The sequence below is a fragment of the Falco rusticolus genome, chromosome 1, assembly GCF_015220075.1.
Source record: "Falco rusticolus isolate bFalRus1 chromosome 1, bFalRus1.pri, whole genome shotgun sequence".
Lineage (NCBI taxonomy): Eukaryota > Metazoa > Chordata > Aves > Falconiformes > Falconidae > Falco > Falco rusticolus.
This window is the reverse complement of record NC_051187.1, coordinates 99097740-99118277: the sequence shown is the minus strand read 5'-3', so window position 1 is coordinate 99118277 and position 20538 is coordinate 99097740. Positions and strand designations below refer to the sequence as shown.

General features: G+C 34.4%; 1 protein-coding gene across 1 annotated transcript in view; it reads left to right on the top strand.

The window, feature by feature from the left end:
- Positions 1–20538, top strand: part of ARAP2 (ArfGAP with RhoGAP domain, ankyrin repeat and PH domain 2) — a 129906-nt gene that overhangs the window by 59028 nt on the left and 50340 nt on the right. The window contains 9 exon segments of the mRNA XM_037390934.1: positions 307–506; positions 1265–1350; positions 2033–2215; positions 3677–3851; positions 5370–5504; positions 10336–10480; positions 12839–12941; positions 13580–13778; positions 15824–15887. Of these exon segments, the coding sequence (XP_037246831.1) occupies positions 307–506; positions 1265–1350; positions 2033–2215; positions 3677–3851; positions 5370–5504; positions 10336–10480; positions 12839–12941; positions 13580–13778; positions 15824–15887 (1290 nt within the window).

Genomic DNA, 20538 nt, shown 5'->3' with positions numbered 1-20538 from the left:
AGGCTTTAAGTTTCGTATGAGGTAATGTAAAAAGATTGAAAGTAACTTAGGAATGTAACTTGAACGTTATAAAAGCTATGTAGTTCATGCTAGTATTGGTTGTATTGAAAACTGAACACCGAAACGGAGTTTTCACTGACTAAAAATACAAAATAATACATTCCATCTTAGTATTTATATCTGTGTAGAGGAAGATTTTTTTTGACTGATATCTGGTGTAAATGTAATAAATAAGAGAGACTACAGACTATGTTTAATTGGGCTTTAAAATAAAGATCAATAACATGGAAAAGTCAATTGTTTCAGCTTTACAGCAGAGTCGGAAAGAGAGAAACAAGACTGGATTGAAACACTGCAGCAATCAATAGCAGAAACTCTGTCTGATTATGAAGTAGCTGAGAAGATTTGGTTCAATGAGTCCAACAGGAGCTGTGCTGACTGTAAAGCTCCCGGTCCTGACTGGGCATCCATCAATCTCTGTGTTGTCATTTGTAAGAAGTGTGCAGGTAGAGTAATTAATGACAGGCTGTGTGGGTTCTACAAAATGTCATATTTGCATACCTGTGTATGTCCTTTAATTGGCTTTTTTCACTTTTACAGCACCATCCTTGTGAAATTTTTGACAAACAAAAAGTGAACATAACATTTTATTTTTTTTTTCTTTAATACCAAGGTCATCCTTATTCTAAGGCACTTTCATGCTTAAATGACAGGTCTGTAAGGTGGTTGGTTTCCCTCAGATGAATAATCCTTCACGATGAGTGGAAATTAAGAAACACTAGCACTTCCTGGGAAATGGCTGGCTTTTGCAAGGCTGGATGCCAAAGGATAACAATTTTCAGTGTATAAATTTGGGATATTAATTCTGTTACATCAGGGCATATTTTACTGCCAATAGGGATAACTCTTTCAGATACTACTAAAAATCTAATTCTGGTATGTTTTATATTTAAATACGTGCTTAAGCAGTAGGTTCAAGGAAATAGCTTATAACTTCAGGCTTTCTTTCAAAACAAAACCTCCCAAAAGTATGCTACATCAGCCAGCCTACTTTATTTATTCATTATTATCAAATGCAATTCACTTCTTTTTTTCTTTTGATTTTTGGGGGGTTTGGTGCTTGTATATTCAATTGTAAAACCCAGTCTTTTTTAATAATAGCAGTTAGAATAAATCTGTCGTCTATTTTTTTTTTTGCTACCTCAGCAGAAGAGAAACCCAGTTTAAGTGCTTTAGTTAAATGAAAATACTCTTGAATTTTCAGGACAGCACAGATCTTTAGGACCAAGAGATTCAAAGGTCCGGAGTCTAAAAATGGATGCCAGCATTTGGAGCAATGAACTTATTGAGGTATATTGTGATATTCAAACTCTTTTTTTTTTTTTCCAATCTTGAAAACTACTGTATGAATAGGAGCTATTTATTTCTCTGTTCACAGGAAAGCTGAGCATGTAACTGCTAAATAACATGCTGCTGTTGTGGTAAACTTGATGTTTCCAGGAATAACCTACCTTTGTGTCATTCATTGGTTTTGATATCTGTACAATTTCCCTTTGTATTTCTCAAAGCATCTATTTTTTGGGGGGAAAAAAATAAAATGCTTTTGCAGAGCAATCATGATGGGGCAATATTGGGAAGAAGAAAAGAAAGGAGACTTCTGCCTACCAGTTTAGTTGCTTGGGGTGTTAGAAAGTGGTGGTGATAAAGAGGATCGAGTCACCAATGTTTTCTTTAAAACATATGCTAGTCTTCTCTAATCTTTTATTGGTATTTTCTAGTATGTATTGAAATATTACAACTGGTTAGTCTTGTAAAGCTTAGTTGATATTGATAGTAAATGATGACTACAGACTTTATTTTTCATTTATAGATGACCATAGACACTGACTGAGAGAGGCTTCTGTCTCCCGCAGGCAATTTCCTTTTCTTTAATAACTTCCTTTTTCAACTTTTAGCAGCTAAAAAATTATTTAGGGGCTAGCTTCATATCCTTTGTGCTATTTTGCTTATTTTTTTCTTGTACCTCATCCAGCTGTTTATTATCATTGGAAATAAAAGAGCAAACAGTTTTTGGGCAGGAAATCTTCCTCCAGATGAAGAGCTGCATATGGATGCCCCTGCAGAAAAAAGGATAGCATTCATTACACAAAAATATAAAGAGGGAAAATTCAGGAAAGTACCTTTTCCCTACAAAACCAAGGAACAGTTGAATAAGGTAATGCTAGAATGGGTAAGCCCATGCCATACCTTTTATATTCTATCGGATGTGTGCAATTTGTTCATTGTGTTAAACTGGTGAGAAATAAATTCAGAATACTGAGTGACGTTCTCACAGAGCTGAATAAGGGTTGTTTTGGAGCCTTTACAGGAGTAATTTCATGATTTTTTTTTTTAGTTCCTATTTTTTCCACTTTGTTTGTTTGTAAAAGTTTATGGTACCTGTATGGTGCCTGTAATAATGTCTTTCAGAGCTATTAATGCATGTGGATCTTTTTTTTTTTTTTTGTTCATTTCAAATGCACGCTGTAGAGATGCAAATTCCCAATTCACTTCTTTATTTTGATATCTTATATGTCTGAAATATAACACTCGAATACATTAGATGATTTAGTGTTATCAATGGTGAAAGCAGAAAATTAGTAAAACCTGTGTTTTACAGGTTTGATTTTTCTGAAGTCTGTGTTTTTTGTTGGGGAGGAGGGGAAGGGTGCCTGTCAATTACTCATTTAACTACTGGGAAAAAATATCAGACATAATGGTCAGATTCTCTGCAGAGACATGAAATTACCATGTAATAAGGTGGTCATTGCCAGTAATTCTAGAATGTTTACTGAACTGTCTGCCCTGTCATCTTGTGCCTACTAGATGCTTATATATTTCTTAGAGCAGCTGGATTTTAGAGTAGTACTCTTTTTGAGTTGAGTGGTTTCTGCTGTAATTTCAGAAAAACTCATTAATTAATTAAATAAATATGCATTTAATAATAGAATTTTTTATGGAATTGATTTCTGTAATTGTGTTAGCTACTTCTGGTATTATGGGTTTGGACCAACATTTTGAAAGAAAAAAACCCCAAGGTTAGTTATGTTCATCTGTCTTTGTGTATACAAACATGAAAGGGACTGATGTTTTATGATGTGTGTGGTGAGATCTTTAAAACTCAAGGATGATCAAGTATGAAGATACCCTAAAGAATAGCTGCCTTATTGACTGTGACCATTGTTTTGAAAAAACGCCTATGTGTTTCAGTTTGTTTCCTAGTAATGGAGTTTAAGGATCAAATCTTGTCCCTTTGGTTGAACTTTTGAGGTCCGAAATAGTAAGATTTTTTGTTTAGTAGTTTGGTGTGTGCAGGAAAACTGGGAATTCTTCACATAAATAACAAGTTTCCCCTCCAGTTTCATTAGTTCACGTTATCCTTCCCATATAAGACTTGTGGCAGCAACACCTTATGGGGCTTGGTTGATGGGCTTTTTTTTTTTTGTTGTTGTTGTTGCCACTTTTATTTCTAGGTTCAGATCACACTTCATGATTCCTACTACTTCTCAATGTTTATGGTCTTTGAAAATGCATGGGAGCTATACTGGAGGTGAAAGAATTTGCATCTAAATTACACAAACTTGTTGCCAATAACTTTCTAATTCAGACAGACTTCTTATTTTCCCTCTGTGATAAGGCCCTGTGTGCTGCTGTAGTCAAACAAGATGTGCTAGAAACTCTGATGTTGCTGTTTAGTGGGGCTGATGCTATGTGTGCCACTGGAGACCCCGTTTACAGTACTCCATACTTACTAGCCAAGAAAGCTGGACAAAGACTGCAAATGGAATTCCTGTACCATAATAAGTTCTCAGGTAGGATACGTTATCTTTGTTTTCATCTTCTAATTTTTATTGAGCCAAGGGGAAGGAAGGAAGGAATTCAGAAGAAAAATTGGCATTAAGTTGAACAACAGTGGTGTAGTAGAGGGGGAGTTGTGATGTTCTTAATTGTATTTCAGCAGGCAGTGTATATAATTGTGTACAAGTTACTTTTTTTTTTTTTGCTCAGACATCAAGTTTAAGACTTAAAAAAAGCCAGTGGTAACCCACAGACCTCATACCCTTATTTATAACACGAAAGAAAAATGTCACCTGCTCTGCCAAAATTATCAGGCTTCTACCAGAAAAAAACGGCTATTAGCAGTTAACATGTATGTGAAGTATTTGTCTGGGGCTTTGCTTTTTCTTAAACATTATTTAAGTTGATATCTACCCCTACTGCGCACAGACCTACCTGTATTTTCACAAACCCTGCTCACAGAATAAAACCCATCTCTTGAACTTGTCATATGATCTATCCCAGCAAACTATCTGTTTTTCAGATCACAACTTCTGTTACAGCTTGTTGCAGTATGTGACTGTTACGAGGCTCTTGGGAACAGAAAACTATTCTTAAAAATACATAAATAAATACATTTTTGAGTATAGATGTGCCTGAGCTTAAATTTTAAAAGGACTGCACAATATCTGAAGTAGTCTGAGTGTGAAAGTTCACACACAGACTTACACAGGAAAAAATTAGCCATGCTATACTGCAGCCAACATTGTGGACATACTCCTGGACCAACTTTCCATTGCCTCATGCCATTCTGCAAAGTAACACCACATAGGCTGAACAACAAAAGTTTTAGTGGGAAATGCAGGAATGATTTAGAGCTCCTAGAGCAAGCCTGGTGCCTTCAGTTCTGCCTTAGCATTGCTTGGTCACAAGTAACAGGCACTAGATCTATAGGATGTGGAGCTTAGCCACTGTGCAAACACACACCTATGGGTTTTTTGCTGCTGTGCTCTCAAGTGGTCCTACAACTATAGAAAGATTTGCTTGTCTGTCTCTGTCTCTTCTACTTTTAGCCTTCTAGCCAGGGCAGCATCACAATGTGCTGGTGGCTAAATTTTGTTCTCTTCAGAGAAAGGGAGGTCATTGCAGGTTGACAGTGATTCTCCAAATCATTGTCTGTCTGCTGCCAAAGATGGTGGTAAACTTCTAGATCAGCCCTCAAGAGAAACAATTCCCTTCTGCTGAAGTATGTTATGTAAGGGATAAAAATAAAACCTTAGTACAGCAGACAATGTTTTTTTTAGATTACATTGGCAAGCAGTGGTAGACAGTGCCAATGTTGTCACAAATATGAACCAAAGTTGTGTGTGTGTGTGATGGATATGTAAGTTTAATTATAAAAATAAATCAAACAGATGTATCTGTGTTGTAGTAAAGATATTGTAGAGAAACTACATAACTACAGATATGCGGTTAGAAAGATCAGTGGAGAAATGGTTATAACTAATATAACTGAAGTTCTGCGTGTTACTTAACCCTTTGTCTTTCAATAGATTTCCCAAACTACGATACTTGTTTTAAAAGTGAATTCTCTGAAGATTCTTCACATTCCATCTTTCTTTGTGAATTCCTATACAAAGTTTCTTCAAATACTGCTAAGCTTCTTACAGAGAAGAAGCTAAAAGAAGGTATTTCAATTGTACTTTATGCATTTGAATAATACATGAATTGTATGGTTTGAATGAATTTGATTCTTTTTAACTTCTTGCATTACTTTTTAAAAGATAAGATGTCTTTGATAATGACATATCCTCTTTTGATTCGGTAGACCTCTTTCAGATAAAGTACTTGATTGTCTTCATCTCTTTATTCAGTGGTTGATGGAGAAAGAAAACTGAAATACAGAAAAATTACTCAGTTAAGAACAGTTATTGATAAATAAAAAAGTTTAAAATGCTTCTCACTGTAATTATATTTAGATGAATACTACTAACTGCCAAAAAGTATTTTCTATCTAAAATGCTAATATTCCAAAAATCATGTAGGAGTATCACTGACTTTTTAGTAAGAGTCCAAATGGTTAACAACTAGGATATTTCTCAAGCTAACAAATTTTAAAAAGTATTCAGAGTAGAAATGAACACTTCCAACAACTTTACCACAAATTGAGCTTTGTGGGATGAAAATAGTAGATATACATTGTCTTCTGTCATATTTTTATTTTGAGAGAGATATGTTATCATATAGTTTGCTTAGCTTTATTTTTTTCTTTTTTCTCCCCAGTTGTGTTCCTATATTTTTCTCCCATCTAAACAAACCACCGATGCAGATTTTTTAAATCTGGGATAATTTATGATTGAGTTTATTGCTCCTAAAATCTTCATATGGCATCCTGTGTTAGTATATACATAATTTTTGTATGATTATGTCCATAGTCTCATGGTGTATTCCTTTAAGATCCTTAGTGGACATTAAAGTATATTAAAGCACATAACTCCTATTTGAATGTGCTTTTGGAGAATCTGTATGTTAGTGTGGGTCCAAATTTTTGAGAGCATTGAGTCATTGAAAAAACTAATGCCTGATCACAGGCAATTCCCAGCAACTTGGCAGTTGTTATGTGACAGAGAACTGCAGCTGAACAGGACTTTCTTGAGGATTGTTCTGAAGCTGCACTGAGCTTATTCAGAAAAGGAAGGAGTAACTGCAAACCTCACTACTACTTGCTCTAAGCGCAGAGCTTGTCTTCTGTGCTGTGGGTATCTGTATCTATCTTCAGAAAAAAACCTCCAATTTAAACAAAACACAAAAAGACCCCAATAAGAGAAACAGCAGATGCAAGGCAATACTACTGATCTCTTCTAACATAATGGTATGTTAGAAGTGCAGTATGTTTGTAAATACCTGTATAGATTGAAGATTTAGCTATAAATGCTCACAGAATGTCTTCTGTAGTACTTTTTGGGGAGATGCAGTGAGAGTGAGCATCATTAGTAGAATGCCTTAAAATATTGATGAAGAAAGCCCTCCGACAAGAAGAAGCTGAATTGTGGCTGTCTTCCATCATAAGTTTTTAGTGGACAGAAATGAGTGCTTTGAAACCTTGTGGTCTATTGCTTAGCATTGCACTGAATACCTAGAGGAATATGCAGTAAATGGAAAGGAACCAGATTTCCCTGAGCTCAGGTTTTGGCCTCTGAAATTGTGATAGTGTAGAGTGTAGATGTTCTGCTGTTTGGTTTTTAAGGGGTGTGGTTTTGTTTTGGTTTTGCATTAATATTGAATTACCCACGTGTCTGTCAAGACTCACGTTTCTGGGATGGGTGCTTTACAGATACATAAGAAGATAGGTTTCCCTGCCCATTTGGAGTTCAAGAAGACAAATGGGACAAGAAAGGAAGATGTAATAATACCATCCTTTCAACAACAATAAAAAAACCCTGCGATTCTAAATTAGAAACAGCTCTTGCCTGAGGGGTCTAATATATCTCTGCCATGCGTGAGAAGTATTATGACAAAAGGTTTTTTTGCTGTTTAGAACATAAAACACATAACTTTTTTCCCTTCCGTATTTTTTCCCTATATCAAGAACTGTTTCTACCTTTATAAAGTCTCATTAACATGAAGTAATAATGAATATGTGTATTGCAGATTGTTTGGAATAGGTGGTAATATTTTTTTTTCTTCTTCTTATGGTCATTAGAAAATAATTTGATGGTTAGAGTTCTAACGTGTGGGAGATACAGTTTCAGTTCCATCCTCCACCTGTAAAGATACATATAAGAAGGTCACATTACCCAAAAAAGTGACCTAGCTGTTTAGTTCTAGAGAAGAGAAGTAAGCTTTCCTGTTGAAGCAGGTTCTGATTTGGCTGCAAACTAATTGAGTTCTTAGTCCAGAGAGGGAGCATCATTGTCTGACTGGGGATTACAGCACTTGTCTAAATTTTGGGCCCTGTCCCAAAGTACATTGGGCTTTTGATGTGCTGATTTCTTTTTTTTTTTTTTTAATGCTGTTTGTGGGAAGGGCTGAAAGCCAGAATCCTGTTAAGCTGTCTAACCATTACACTAGAGTTAAGTTCTTCCTCAGCGTTAGAGGCAGTTGTCAGCCTTGCCTATACTGCCAAGGCCTGAAAATTGAAGTGCTGTGTTTGTTGTCACAGAAGACTGTTATCCTTTTGTCAGCTGTGCTCTAATTGTAAAAGGACACTCAAGAAATCATTCAGTGCTGTGAGTTGAACTCAAATTTTGTAACAACCAGGTGGAACATTTTTCAGGTGGAATGGTTTTTCATTATGTCCATTTCAGATAATGCAGGAGAAAGTAAGCTAACTTTGTGTGGACTTCCCATTATAGCAGCACTAGTGGTTTCAGCAGGGGTGCATAACTTTTGAGGGAAGTTATTAATTAACAGCTGTTGATCAGCAGGAAGAGAACTCAAATGTTGGTGCTATTCTCATGTATTGGATCAAAAAGCAAAGATTAGAGGTTTAGTGGCTCAGGCTTGATTTTTTGCTTTTGTTTTTAGTGTAAAAGCTTTTATGGAGCCCTGTTAAAGGCCTTGACTTTCCAAAATCATCTTCAAGAATTGTAACAGTTTAATGAATATTGAAGCAGTCAGCTATTTTGTAGAATAGGCTTTGGGGGATGGGAGGGGGAAAGCTTGGGTACAAAAACTCCTAAACAGTTGCGGCCTCCAAGTTTAGTGCTTAACTCCTGCAAACATATACATTTTCAAACCCTGTATCTTAGGTTTATTTAACTATTTAGACAGAAAATAGAACTAGATAGCAAGTAACATGATACTAATAAATACTAATAAAGTAATGCCAAGATATTGATAAAACATGTATCAATCATATAGCCAGTAACAGAAAAACTAATTGGATGAAATATCAGATAACATACTAAGTATTGGCTAACTGCAACCGCAGTTTGGTTTTTTGTTTGATTTTGTATTTTTCCAGAGCTGTTTTACCAAACTCTCACAAACACTTCACTGGAATATTTGCGGCTATATAGGAAAATACAGGAATTTTTAAGACGGTAGAAATAGAGTATTTTCTCTTAGGACCTGCTTATCTGCAGTGGTGGGGATAGATGTACCTCAAATTACATTCTAAAAACTAGATGTAAGCTAGAATGAATGCATGAATATTTTGAGTAGCAAATAGTCATTAACAGGCGATGTCATGTTCTGTATTCATACTTTATGTTCCTAAGAGGGAGCAGACATTTGGTCTTACTTAAAAGTATTCTTTGCATATTTGCTCTGCAGATTTTTTTTCCCTTCACCTTGTATTTTTTTTTTTTTTTTGGCAAAGTATAGATGGCAATTACTAGATACTCCAGTATATCTGAATCAAAGTTACTTAAGTAGAGAATTCTTAACTAGGTAATTTACCCATGCTTAGCAACTGTAAATTGTAACATGTTGAAAGTACCCTTAAAAATTTAGCATCCTGTGAACTACAGTGTTGCTAAATGAATTTACCCTTGCCAAGTATGTATGTGAATAGCAACAAGAGAAATCACCAGTTCATTCTAATGTGAACATGCCATCCTGAAATGGTTATAGCTACATCCTGTCTACAAAGTGTCCATTTATGTTCCGCTGTATACAGGAATAAATCTGGTACAATTTCATTATTATCTGACACTTGGGCCAGCAGTAGGAAAGAATTGAGCTCAACCAGTAATATACCTGCGGAGGGTTGTTCTGTTAGTTTTTTGTTCTTCAGTTTGAAATCCTCTACTATTTTGGTAGTATATTTTAAAAAAATATAATAATAATGTTAAATAACACAACTTCTGGTAATATTTTTTTGTGTTTTCTAGTAGTCTGCAATGGATACAAGTTCTGGCATGTATGACATTGTTTTTTCTAGACTATTTGGAAGGCTTAAATTGTTTTTCTTGGTCTTGTGATGGTGGACACTCAAGCATTCCCAAACAATGCAAGACAGATTGACTTGGTTTTGGACACTAGTTCCAGTAACATGAAAGAAAGAGTAGCCCTTTCTTGTTACTGGATACTATGGTTCACTCACTCATTTTGCTAACAGCTCTTGTCAGAGTACATTGTTGTTGTAGCTTTCAGTGTTTCTAACTTTGTAGGGTGTTTTCTTTTTGCTTACTTAACTCTTTCCTGCTAAACATGTAACATGGTGGTGTGTGCTAGCTCTTCCCCAATTGAGTTACACAGCAAGTGAAGTAAAAGCCTTATACAATGCTAAAGTAAACTTACGAAAAGATTTAATATACTCATAAAGTAAAAATAAATGTGTTAAATATGAAATACTATTTTCTTAAATTACCATGTGCTAGAGTTTTGGTAGGTTAAGTAGTATCAGCACAGACATTGAATTCCTGGCCCACTGAAGTCAGTGAGACTGTGATTTCATCATAAATGTATTATTGTTACAACCAAGCTATTATCATTTGAGGCAAACTCTATGGGAAGAGGTAATTTTTATTATTATTATGCCAACTGACTTTTCTATTATTTCATTAATTGCAGATTGCAACAGAAGATGGTGCACTTTGGAAAGTGGCTTTCTGAGCTACTATGAAAATGACAAAACTACCACACCTAGCGGTATGATTGACATCAATGAAGTTATCTGTCTTGTAGTGCACAAGTCAGACCTCTTTTCAAACAGAGGGTAGGTTTCCAAATGAATATTTCAATAAATAAACTTGGCTATTTCAAAGATTTTTATTCTGCGCTTTTAGAGCTGTGAATTTGTTCCTGAATTTTGAATATGCAATTTAGTGGAAAAGAGCTGAATTATTTTATGTTGACATCAAGAAATAAGTGCCAAGTGGTATTTGGGGATTCTTTGATATATTTTTTTAATTTGTTTATAGTGATATAATGAAAATGTTAGGATAATTTAAAAGGGCAGCATAACTTAGATACATCTGTTTCTTATTAAAACGGTAATGCGTATTCTCAGTGCTTAAAATGTTACATGATGATAAACTGAACAATTAATACTTACATTTCTTTCTGGGATTGACCTCTGCCTCAAGCCAAAACTTCCTTTGTTTGCTCCTGATAATAATGCAGCAGATTGGAGTTCTCCACAATGCTTTCAGTTTTGGTCACAGATCTGTTGGTCTTTGAAATCCATTCTTTGTTCTGCAGCTCAGAACGACAGTGTAAGGGTTGAACATTGTGTTAGTTTGAAGATAACAACTTTTTTATGGTCTTGTTTGTCTTTTTTAACTCTCTTGAATCTCATTTGTACTTTAAAAAAAACAAATAGAGATTCACCTAAATCTGACTTGTGTACCAGTGATACTTGATTTCTTTAGGGCAACATTTTTGTTTAGACCATACTTTGGATCTGTCTAACAAATTCCATAACAATTCCCTTTAAAATTTCTTCGTGTGGGTGTAGGTAAAATAACAAGATCTTTCTACAGTATAATACTGTAATGCTTGTAGTTACAAAGCAAAAGTGTCTGCAAAGAAAACAGTCTGTACAATAAGATTCTGGAAAAGATAATGGGAAGAAAGGACTTTACAGGGCATTGAGAGAGGAGAAATCCTGAAACATGATGATGTCTCAACGTACTATAAAATACAGTGGAGATAGCCTTTGCTATTCTGCAGTAGCATAGCTTTGTGGTATCCAGAAAAAAAAAGAAAAATAGCACTTTCTTCTGTTATCGAATATAACCTATTGCTTTGCTACAGCTGCAAACAGTTCCACTTCAGGATAACACCAAAATTAAAAACATATTTGCTGAATAGTTCACTTTTAGGGATTGATTTATCTCCTGCTGTGCTTCACCTGCAATTGGGTGGTTTTATGAGAAACTTCCCTAAATCTGGTATTTCCTGTAGTGAAACAATCACTCCTTAAAATGTCTATTCCATTAGTCAGAATTAAGTATTTGCATATAATTTTCAAAATGGTTATTGAAAATGAGAGAACTGACTTATGTTCTGTTCTTCAGATTTAGACAAATCTCGGTCTCCAGCATTGAAAGTTAAAAGCATACTCCATCTATTTGGATTCTAGGGAGAGATTACAGATGAAATCACACTTTAAATTATCATTCACTAATTTAGAAGTTAAAGACTGATCCTAAGTCCAAGAAGGTACTGACTTTCCAAATTCCACGCCACTTTCAACTGATTTACTTTTTCTTCTATTATTATCGTTATTTGTCAGTTAAAAGTAGAAAAGCAGGGTCCATCTCTTTAAATAATGATACACTTTTTTCAAAGGAAAAAAAACAAGACCCTCCTCTCAAACTTTTAAGAAGTTCTTGAGCTACAGCAACTTGAAAGGGTAGTCATAAACATGACAGAATCAAACTCTTCTTGATAGTGGCAGGTGATACGTAGAGTGGCAGTGACCACATATTTCACCCTAGGAGGTTCAGGCTGGATGATAGGAAAAGCCTCTTCATTAAAGGGTGGTGGAGAACAGGAACAAGTGGCTGAGAGAAATAGTAGTCTCCATCCTTGAAGGTTTTCTAGGCTTTTCATTGCTGTTCTGATCTATAGTTAGTGATACTCTCACTTAGAGCAGGAGATTAAATCAAGTGACATCTAAAAGTCCCATTGAACCAACATTTCTATGATTTTGTGCTAACTTGTTTTCAACTTCCCATTCAATGAGTTGGTCTGCTTATATTAAAACTAAACTGAATGCTTTGTGTGAATCCAAAAAATATATTTGCTGAAATCACACGAACTTGAAAAAACCAAAAAAAATTTCCCTGTGATTTTTAATGAATATATGTAAACATTTTTTATTAATTTCAGAATTATTGAAAAAACTATTATGCAGTAGCATCAAAACATGTATTACTGACCTGAAAAGTACTTTATGTTGTGTTATAAAATACTCTGTTATTAGTCGGGTTGTACTTGTAAGATTGGAGGAGAAATGCAGATGGATTCCATTCCATAGGTATGAAAAAATAAGAGAGGGAAATGGGACTCTTGTGCCTACTGTTATGAAGTCTAAATACAGCTGGCTTTTTCCTCATGCTTCCTTTAGGGACATCTTTACTTTTGAAATCTACTTAATGTCAGAACGTGTTTTTCTGTTTGGAGCTGAAACTGCATATTCACAAAGAAAATGGACTTGGGCAATAGCTAAGGTAATACTGATAATTATTTTTTCCAGTTAGGCCAGGAACCTTTGCACAAAGAATAAAGTGTCATTGTTAGCTTCAAATCCTCTGAGAAGCCATTCTTGATGAATACTGATCCATCCTGTTTGTAAAGGTTTCTTGTGCAGCAGGAAGAAATAACTTCTGTGATTTAATGTTTGAAACAAAATAATAAAATAAAATGGAAAGGAAATTGAAGCGACATTTTCATGCCAACTTTAAGAATATATTAAAGGTGCTCTAGTATAAAGACATATATGAATTTATTTCAGCTAAATTGTTTATGGTTGCAATTCTATTATTTTACTTGCTCAAACAGAATTTGCAAAACAGTACTGTAATTTATACGGTACCAATTGCTAGTAGTCACATTACTAATTAAATCAGTTGTATTTCAAAAAGCAAAAATGTGTGAATTGTAGAGTATGAATGGAAAAAATGTTATACTTTTTTGTATTTTAAATTTAGTTTATATGAGATCATGAATGATCAATCTGAAAGTCTTGTATTTTTTTTACTGTGGCTTTCATCCTTGAATCTTATAGATTTGCAATATCTTGATTTGTTTTTTTTTAGGGGAAGAGGGTTTTTTTTCTTCATCTGACTCACCCCATTTTCTTTGGTAGCATTTTGTTCCCCCTGTGGCTGAATGCTTATTAGAGAGAAACTGTGACCTGATAGGCCAGCTGTACTACAAAGATTGCCATAACCTGGATCAGTGGAGAAAAGGCTGGTTTGCTATAGAGAAGTCGAGCCTTTATTTTTGTCTTGAGATGGAGAATGCTGAAGAAGATTCCATATATTTAAGGAGGCTGCAAGAACTAAGTAAGAATTTTACTTAACATCTATCAGGAAATAACTCTACAGAATCAATTCACTTCTAAGGACATTTCTATTACATTTTACAGACATAAACATCAGGGAGCTCAGTAACTATTCTTTTGCATCAGCCAGATGCCTTCCTGACTCTCCTCTAAATATAGAGTTGGTAAAGTTCTGTATTGGATTGTTCTTTTCCTACTTATTGGCACACACTAGAAAGACACCACCCTTTCCAGCTTCATAATGAACGAAGACAATTTTTGTTCCAGTTGCAGCAGTATCTTTTTTTACAAGAGTACTGAATTGAATAATGATATATAACCTTTTGGGATTATTGTCTCATATTTTTGACAGGGCAGAAATACTCACTGCAAAGTGTGTTCTTGAGATGATTGACAAGGCCTAGTTTTAAAATACTCAAAAATGGAAAAATTATAATTCTCTTGGAAAACTATTTCACAGACTAATAGACTTTTCTTTTTCTCTGGTACTAAAAATATTCTTTGCTTAATAGTATGATGTGGAAATATAAGAATATTATACAAATGGCCTATGACCAATTTTATATCATTGTTTGTAGTTATGCTCTGAATCCTCTTTAAGCATTTCTGCTCTACTTTTTTTATATATTGAACAAACCACTATCTTATGTAGGAAAGTAATAAAAAATCTCAAATTATTTTTAAAGTAACACAGAGAAGCTAATTTAGCTGTTTATTGATGATCCTCTTTCTAAATGCTGTCAGGTTGTGGACTGTTTTACAGGAAATTGCCTAAATGCCATTGGGCTTTCTACTATTTGTTTACTTCAACCTTACATTTGCTGTAAATAACTCTGTAAAGGTTATTTAATCAGCAATATTTTTATGCATCTAGCTATCATTTAACTTATGAATACTTTTTGATCTTGATTCAGCATTAGAAGGTTAGGGAGTAGGAGAACTGTTTCTATAATTGCTCTTACCATAATCATGTAAGCATTCAAAATTTGTGTGTATCTCAACTATAGAAATGAAACATACATCTAGCTTTTGGTTGCAAATTGGTTTTGCTTGGGTTTTGATTCTTAAATTTGATTATTTGTAAAATGAAGTTGTATTTCTTGAAAATATTATATAGCCATACTCTGATATCTTTTCTTTGATTTCTGGTTTCCCCAAAATAGATCTGATCCACTACTAAGCCTGAATCATATAACTGAAAGTTGCCGAATCTGAAAATGCCAAAAGATGGAAGTATAGTGACTTACCTGATATTTGACTCAGTAAATGTAAATGAGGCCAGGAGTATGTGTGATACAAAAACATTATACAACATGCATCAAAATGTGCCTATTAAGCTTCATTAATATTCAGGACTTTACTGTCTCTCGGAATTAATTGAGATAAGATGTGGATTATATGAGACCTAAGCTTTGAAAAAATAAGCTTTTCAGAATTTTGATTTAGTAAACAGGTCACATTATATTTACTGTTTTTAATATCGTGCACAGTATAGTCTTACAAGCGCTATTACTGAAAACTATCCAGATGTATTTTCTGTATTATGTATAATGTAGGTGTTTTGCAGAGTGCTTTTTTAGCAGGAATAGCGTAAGGCAACATCAAGAAGGGTGGCAATGAAATCTGCAGTGTAACATATAACTTTTGTTACATTTTTGTAACTATCTGTAGCCATTAGGGTGCAAGTAAATTAATGGATTAAAAACCCCCGCTTACTTCTGAATCATTATGTCATTTAAAACTTCTAAATACAAGTTTAATTTTAGTATAATAAAACGCTGTAGCATTTTTTCACATTCAAAAGTACCTGTTTAACTTTTCTTTATATCATTCTGTATTCTTTTTCTTGTCAATGTTGAGTGTATTTTGTGGAATTTTGTTTCTTATTGTCAAGAGCATTCTTTATTTGAAATGTTTAAGAATTCCATGTTCCTTTTGCCACTGAAGATCATTTTGAAAAAAACATATCTGTATGTGCATACATGTATGTTTGTCTATATTACGTGTGTCTGTGTAGATCACAATGTGTGTATGTTTTGTTTTCAGCAATCAGTAGTGTGATGCAAAATGGAGAGAAAATAGACGTCTTGCTGCTCGTTGAAAAAGGAAGGTAAGGTTCCCATCTGAATAAAGCTTTGATCTGCTTTTACATTGATGTCTTAGAATTCTTGCTGATCAGTCATGGAGCTTTTTCACTTGCGCTTGCTATAGAGAGAGTAAATTTGGAGACTTTTTAAAGGAGGGAAAGTCTTTATGTATTAATTACATTTTATGTCTGTGTCAGGAAATGCTAACAAGTACTGCTTAATTAAAAGCAGTTTTCCCACTGAGAAAGTTATTCCCAGTCAGATTAGCCTGCCAATAATGCTTTCTTCAAAAGGACCTAACTTTTTTTATCCTGTAAAGAAAGAGTACCTCTTTGGAACATTTACCACTTGCTTCTCAATTTTTTTTTGTCACTCTTATGTCCAAGAATTCTGTCTCTCAGTCTGCATAGGTCAGGACTGAAACGATATGTATGAGTACTCTGGGTAGTTTTATTGTACTGTCTGATCTCGGTTAACAACATACCAGCTAGAATAAAAGCATATTTGTGAATCATATTTCAGACGTGACCCATATTTGCTTCCAGCTAAATAATGTTCTGCTGACATGATTGCCAAATATAGTGATATGGAAGGTTGAAACCTGAAGTGAGGTAGGGTATTTCTGCTTCATATATGGGCACAAATTTAAAAATGAAGGTTAAATTATTGAAAATAATTCTTACTTTGTAATAGGTTGTTGGTTAGTTTGTGGTTTTTTTAATTCAGTGTTAGATTATTAGATAAATGTCTGTGTAAGAAGTGGTGCAGTGTTTACACAATCTTCTAAACAGCCAATAATAGGTTAATAAAGGAATATTGGTTTTCTTTTTGTTGGGGAAACAAAAAAAACACCACACAGATACCTTTGACATCTATTCAGAGTTGGAGAAATTCATTGTAGCTTGTGTGTTCTGAATTTTAACTCCCCCTAAGATACTGTTTAATTTCCAGGCTTCAATAAGATGATGCAGATTAGAAACAAACATTTTTCCTGTTGTGGTGGGGTTTTTTTGGGTTGTTGTTTTTTTTTTTTCCTGAAGCAGCATACTGAAAGATTCAGCATTAAGTAAGCTGCTTATACCAACCAGGGAACCAGAGGTACCCTATTCAAGGTGCAGTCCAATAGATGGATAGAAACTTTGCATCTAATTTCATAGGTAGCAGTGCTGAGCAACACTTCTAGTTCCAAGTCAGCTTTTATTATTTCTTTCATTATAATATTTCTTTCAAGTGAGGGTAAGTTTTCCCTGAATTGCTTTAGTAGTTTAATGGAATTTCTGAACTATTTGAGAATAATTTCAACAAGGGCACTGAGTGAATTATGGTGGCCATGAATATGTTTTAGTTTTTCTTCACTGAAGTCTGCCATAAAGAATTTAAATGCATAGTGTTTACATTATCTTTACCATTAAAAGCCATATGGGTACCTAAACTTTGGCATAGTGACTCTTTGCTAAGGATGTTACCTCACAAATATCCAGGTGTTCAGCACAGTTGCATGATATTGCATCTTGCAGTGCTAAGAAATTTAATGTGTGTCTGTGGAAAATGGTTAAGTATAAAATCACATTTATCTTTAGATTAAATGATCGTAAATGGAAACAAAACTAGAAATCCTCCTTTTGCTCCTCCAGACCTGAGATAAATGAATTTGATGTCATCAGCATCAACAAAATTATATATGATAGGTTCTATATTTTCCCATTTTGTCTGTTATTTTATAGCAGTGCGTGTCTAATGACAACATTGGCATAGATTAATCACTTGGAAGAGACCCTATATATACTTACCTATTGAAAACTTCACGTTAATTTGTTAGTCACTTAAAAGCTGAATAAACATTAAAATCCAGAAAAACAGTATTGTAAGAATGAAACAAAACAAGTAAGATTTTTCCAGAATTATGAAAAGATTTTTTTTGGGGGGGAGAAACCCCAAAGCAAAACAAAAACCCAAACCAAACATTCCTCTTTACATAAAGAAGTAAATGTGGCCAGTGTCATATAACAGCTTGCTAAATTTTGTTAGAAGAAACTATGAAAATACCTTGAGTATTTTCCTAATGAATCTCATACTGTTCTGTTGGTTTTGTTACTGACTTCAAACTAACTTCCTGTTACTTATAAATACTTAAGCCTTTTTTCCAAGTCTCGGTCATTGAGTTGTTTAATTAGGGAAAATCATACATTACATGTATCATATACCTTTCTCTTTGACACTTTTTCTGTTGACTGCTGTAAGCAGATGTTACAAACAGACAAAAACTTCAAGTCTTACTGCTCAAATAATTATAATGTTACAAATCTGTGAATTCTGGACTTCTAAAAAGTGCTTATTCAATGTATATGTATGTTAAATTCATGGGGTACATAAATATAACATTCATCTGATCCATAAGTACTCAGAGGAAGAGTTTACAATTGATTTTGGGCTGGAAGATGTAGATTCTTTCCAGCTTGTATAAAATACAAGAATTCAGACAGAATACTGCCAAAAGGCATGTGAGATTTGTCTGAAGCGTCTTAGATGTGAACACAATCCACTCCCACGCACCCCCTTCTTTTTTTCCCACCTCTTCCTCTACCCAGTTTTCTACTTGGCACCTTGCTATTAATTTATGCTCTATCTGACAAAGAAGGCTAACCGCTCTGAAATAAGTGGTAATCATACTATACATTGCAAAGTAATAGCACATCATGAGAGGTTGAACCAGGCTAAAACATTTTCAAAGCAACAAAACTGTTTCTCTTTTGAAGATTGTTGTTCTTGAAGCTCGCTCTACTTGCTACATTTTCACAATAATCCTAGCCTTTTTCTAACTCTAGATTATTATTTTTTTTTCAGGTCTCAAAGATATTTCATGTTTGTCTTTGGGTACCTTTGCTAAAGTAAATTAGAGAGGAACACACTCCCTTTTTTAGCACCTACTGAAATTTTATTGCACTCTGATCTCTTTTGGAATGTATGTCCAACATGTTAGAACTATCTGCAACCCATCTGGAAATCCTGACTTCTTACAACACTGTTTTCTTATGCCATAATCAGATGGTCATTTGCTTCCTTGTATGTTCCACTTCTGTAGTTAAAATGCTTCTTGCCTTCTTGCTAGAAGCCGTCTAGATTTCTATGTCTGACGCTTCCCTCTGTCACATAGATGTCCTCTTGTTTGTTCTGTATTAAGTTTGGGGTTTTTTCTCTCATTGATCTCTCCTATATATTTGTAAAATTCTTGAAATGACTGGTGATACTCTTGTTGCCATCCAAACAGAAATTACATAGCAGATAGGTGAAGGAGGTACTCCTGTGTAGTTCAACAGAGGGATCTGTACACTGAAGAGAGGAAAGGTGACTGAAAACAACTTTATACAGTAATTTTAAAATATATCTTCTATATATAAAATTTAACACAAAATTTCTAATGCCATGCTTTAAGGAAGAACATTTGTGCAGACCATTCATTATAAAATATTTCTTCTTTTCTGTAATCATTTAAGCTCCCTCTTAAGTGTCTGTGAATATTTTTGACCATAATGTAATCCAGATGGTGTTTTTTTCCCCTGTTACACTTCTTTTGTAGTTAGCTCTTTCTTATTATAGATAATAAACCTTCCCTACATAGTTGCACAATTTCTTTGTGCTGGTGATTCATTAATTACAATACTTTCTTCTTAACCCTTTGATAACAGCAGTAAGATTTCTTGTAAAATGCAGTTATGAGCACAAAATTCAGAATCCAGAAATAATCTAAATGCAAGACTCATATGAGGGGAAGGACTTGTGCTTCCAATATTATGTGCTGGATGTGAGACCCTGAATATACTTTGAAAAAATATTGCTAACCTTTGTTATATATCTGTAATTATTAGTGGAATTTCCATGCTTTAGTTGCAGTTTGATTATTCATATATGATTTCATAGCAATGCATACCTTTTTAGTACCTCTGTTTTCAGACATGTAGATTATCAGAATCACTTGAAAATTGCTGGAGGGCACTGTGTTGTGCTAATGTCTGTTTCTCACCATTCCTCCCCCCAACCCTTACCACAGAATCACTTAGTATTGCTGCTTTCCCAGTGCAGTGTTGTGCAACAAAGCATACAGATGTGGTTAAGCTGGTAGGTTTTGCAAGATGGGTTAAAGATAAGCCTTTGCACTGTTGTGGATGAAGTGTGCTCACATAAGTTTGTCTGACTGCTGGTGCAGAAGGATGTGATGGTATTCCACAATAAAGCTGAAAAGTTAATAGTAGCTTCCTTGATGTTGAGACTAGGTGTTCTTGGACTGCTGCAGTCATTCATGCTAATTCAATTGCATCAATTCACTAAGGCAGAAATCTACATTGGCAGGCCTTCTTGTTTGAGTACTTAAATTATTAATTTCTTGCGTGTGACTCTATGTCATTTTAACAGAGCAAAACCTCACCATTATTCACCACATAGTCACTATTGCTAATTATTTGTTGTGAAGTGTGTGTTCTTTTATCGGTTTTTTGAACTGGAAGGTACAGAATTGATATTGTAGGAATGCATTTTGGTTCAGTCTGTGCAAAGTAGTTGTTAGTAGGCATGATAGGTAAATCTACTTTGTAAACATTGCAGTAAAAATTGTTTCAAGCATGTAACTTCTATAAGCTGAGAAGTATTCTTGACATTCAGTTGCTCAGTTTTATGGTG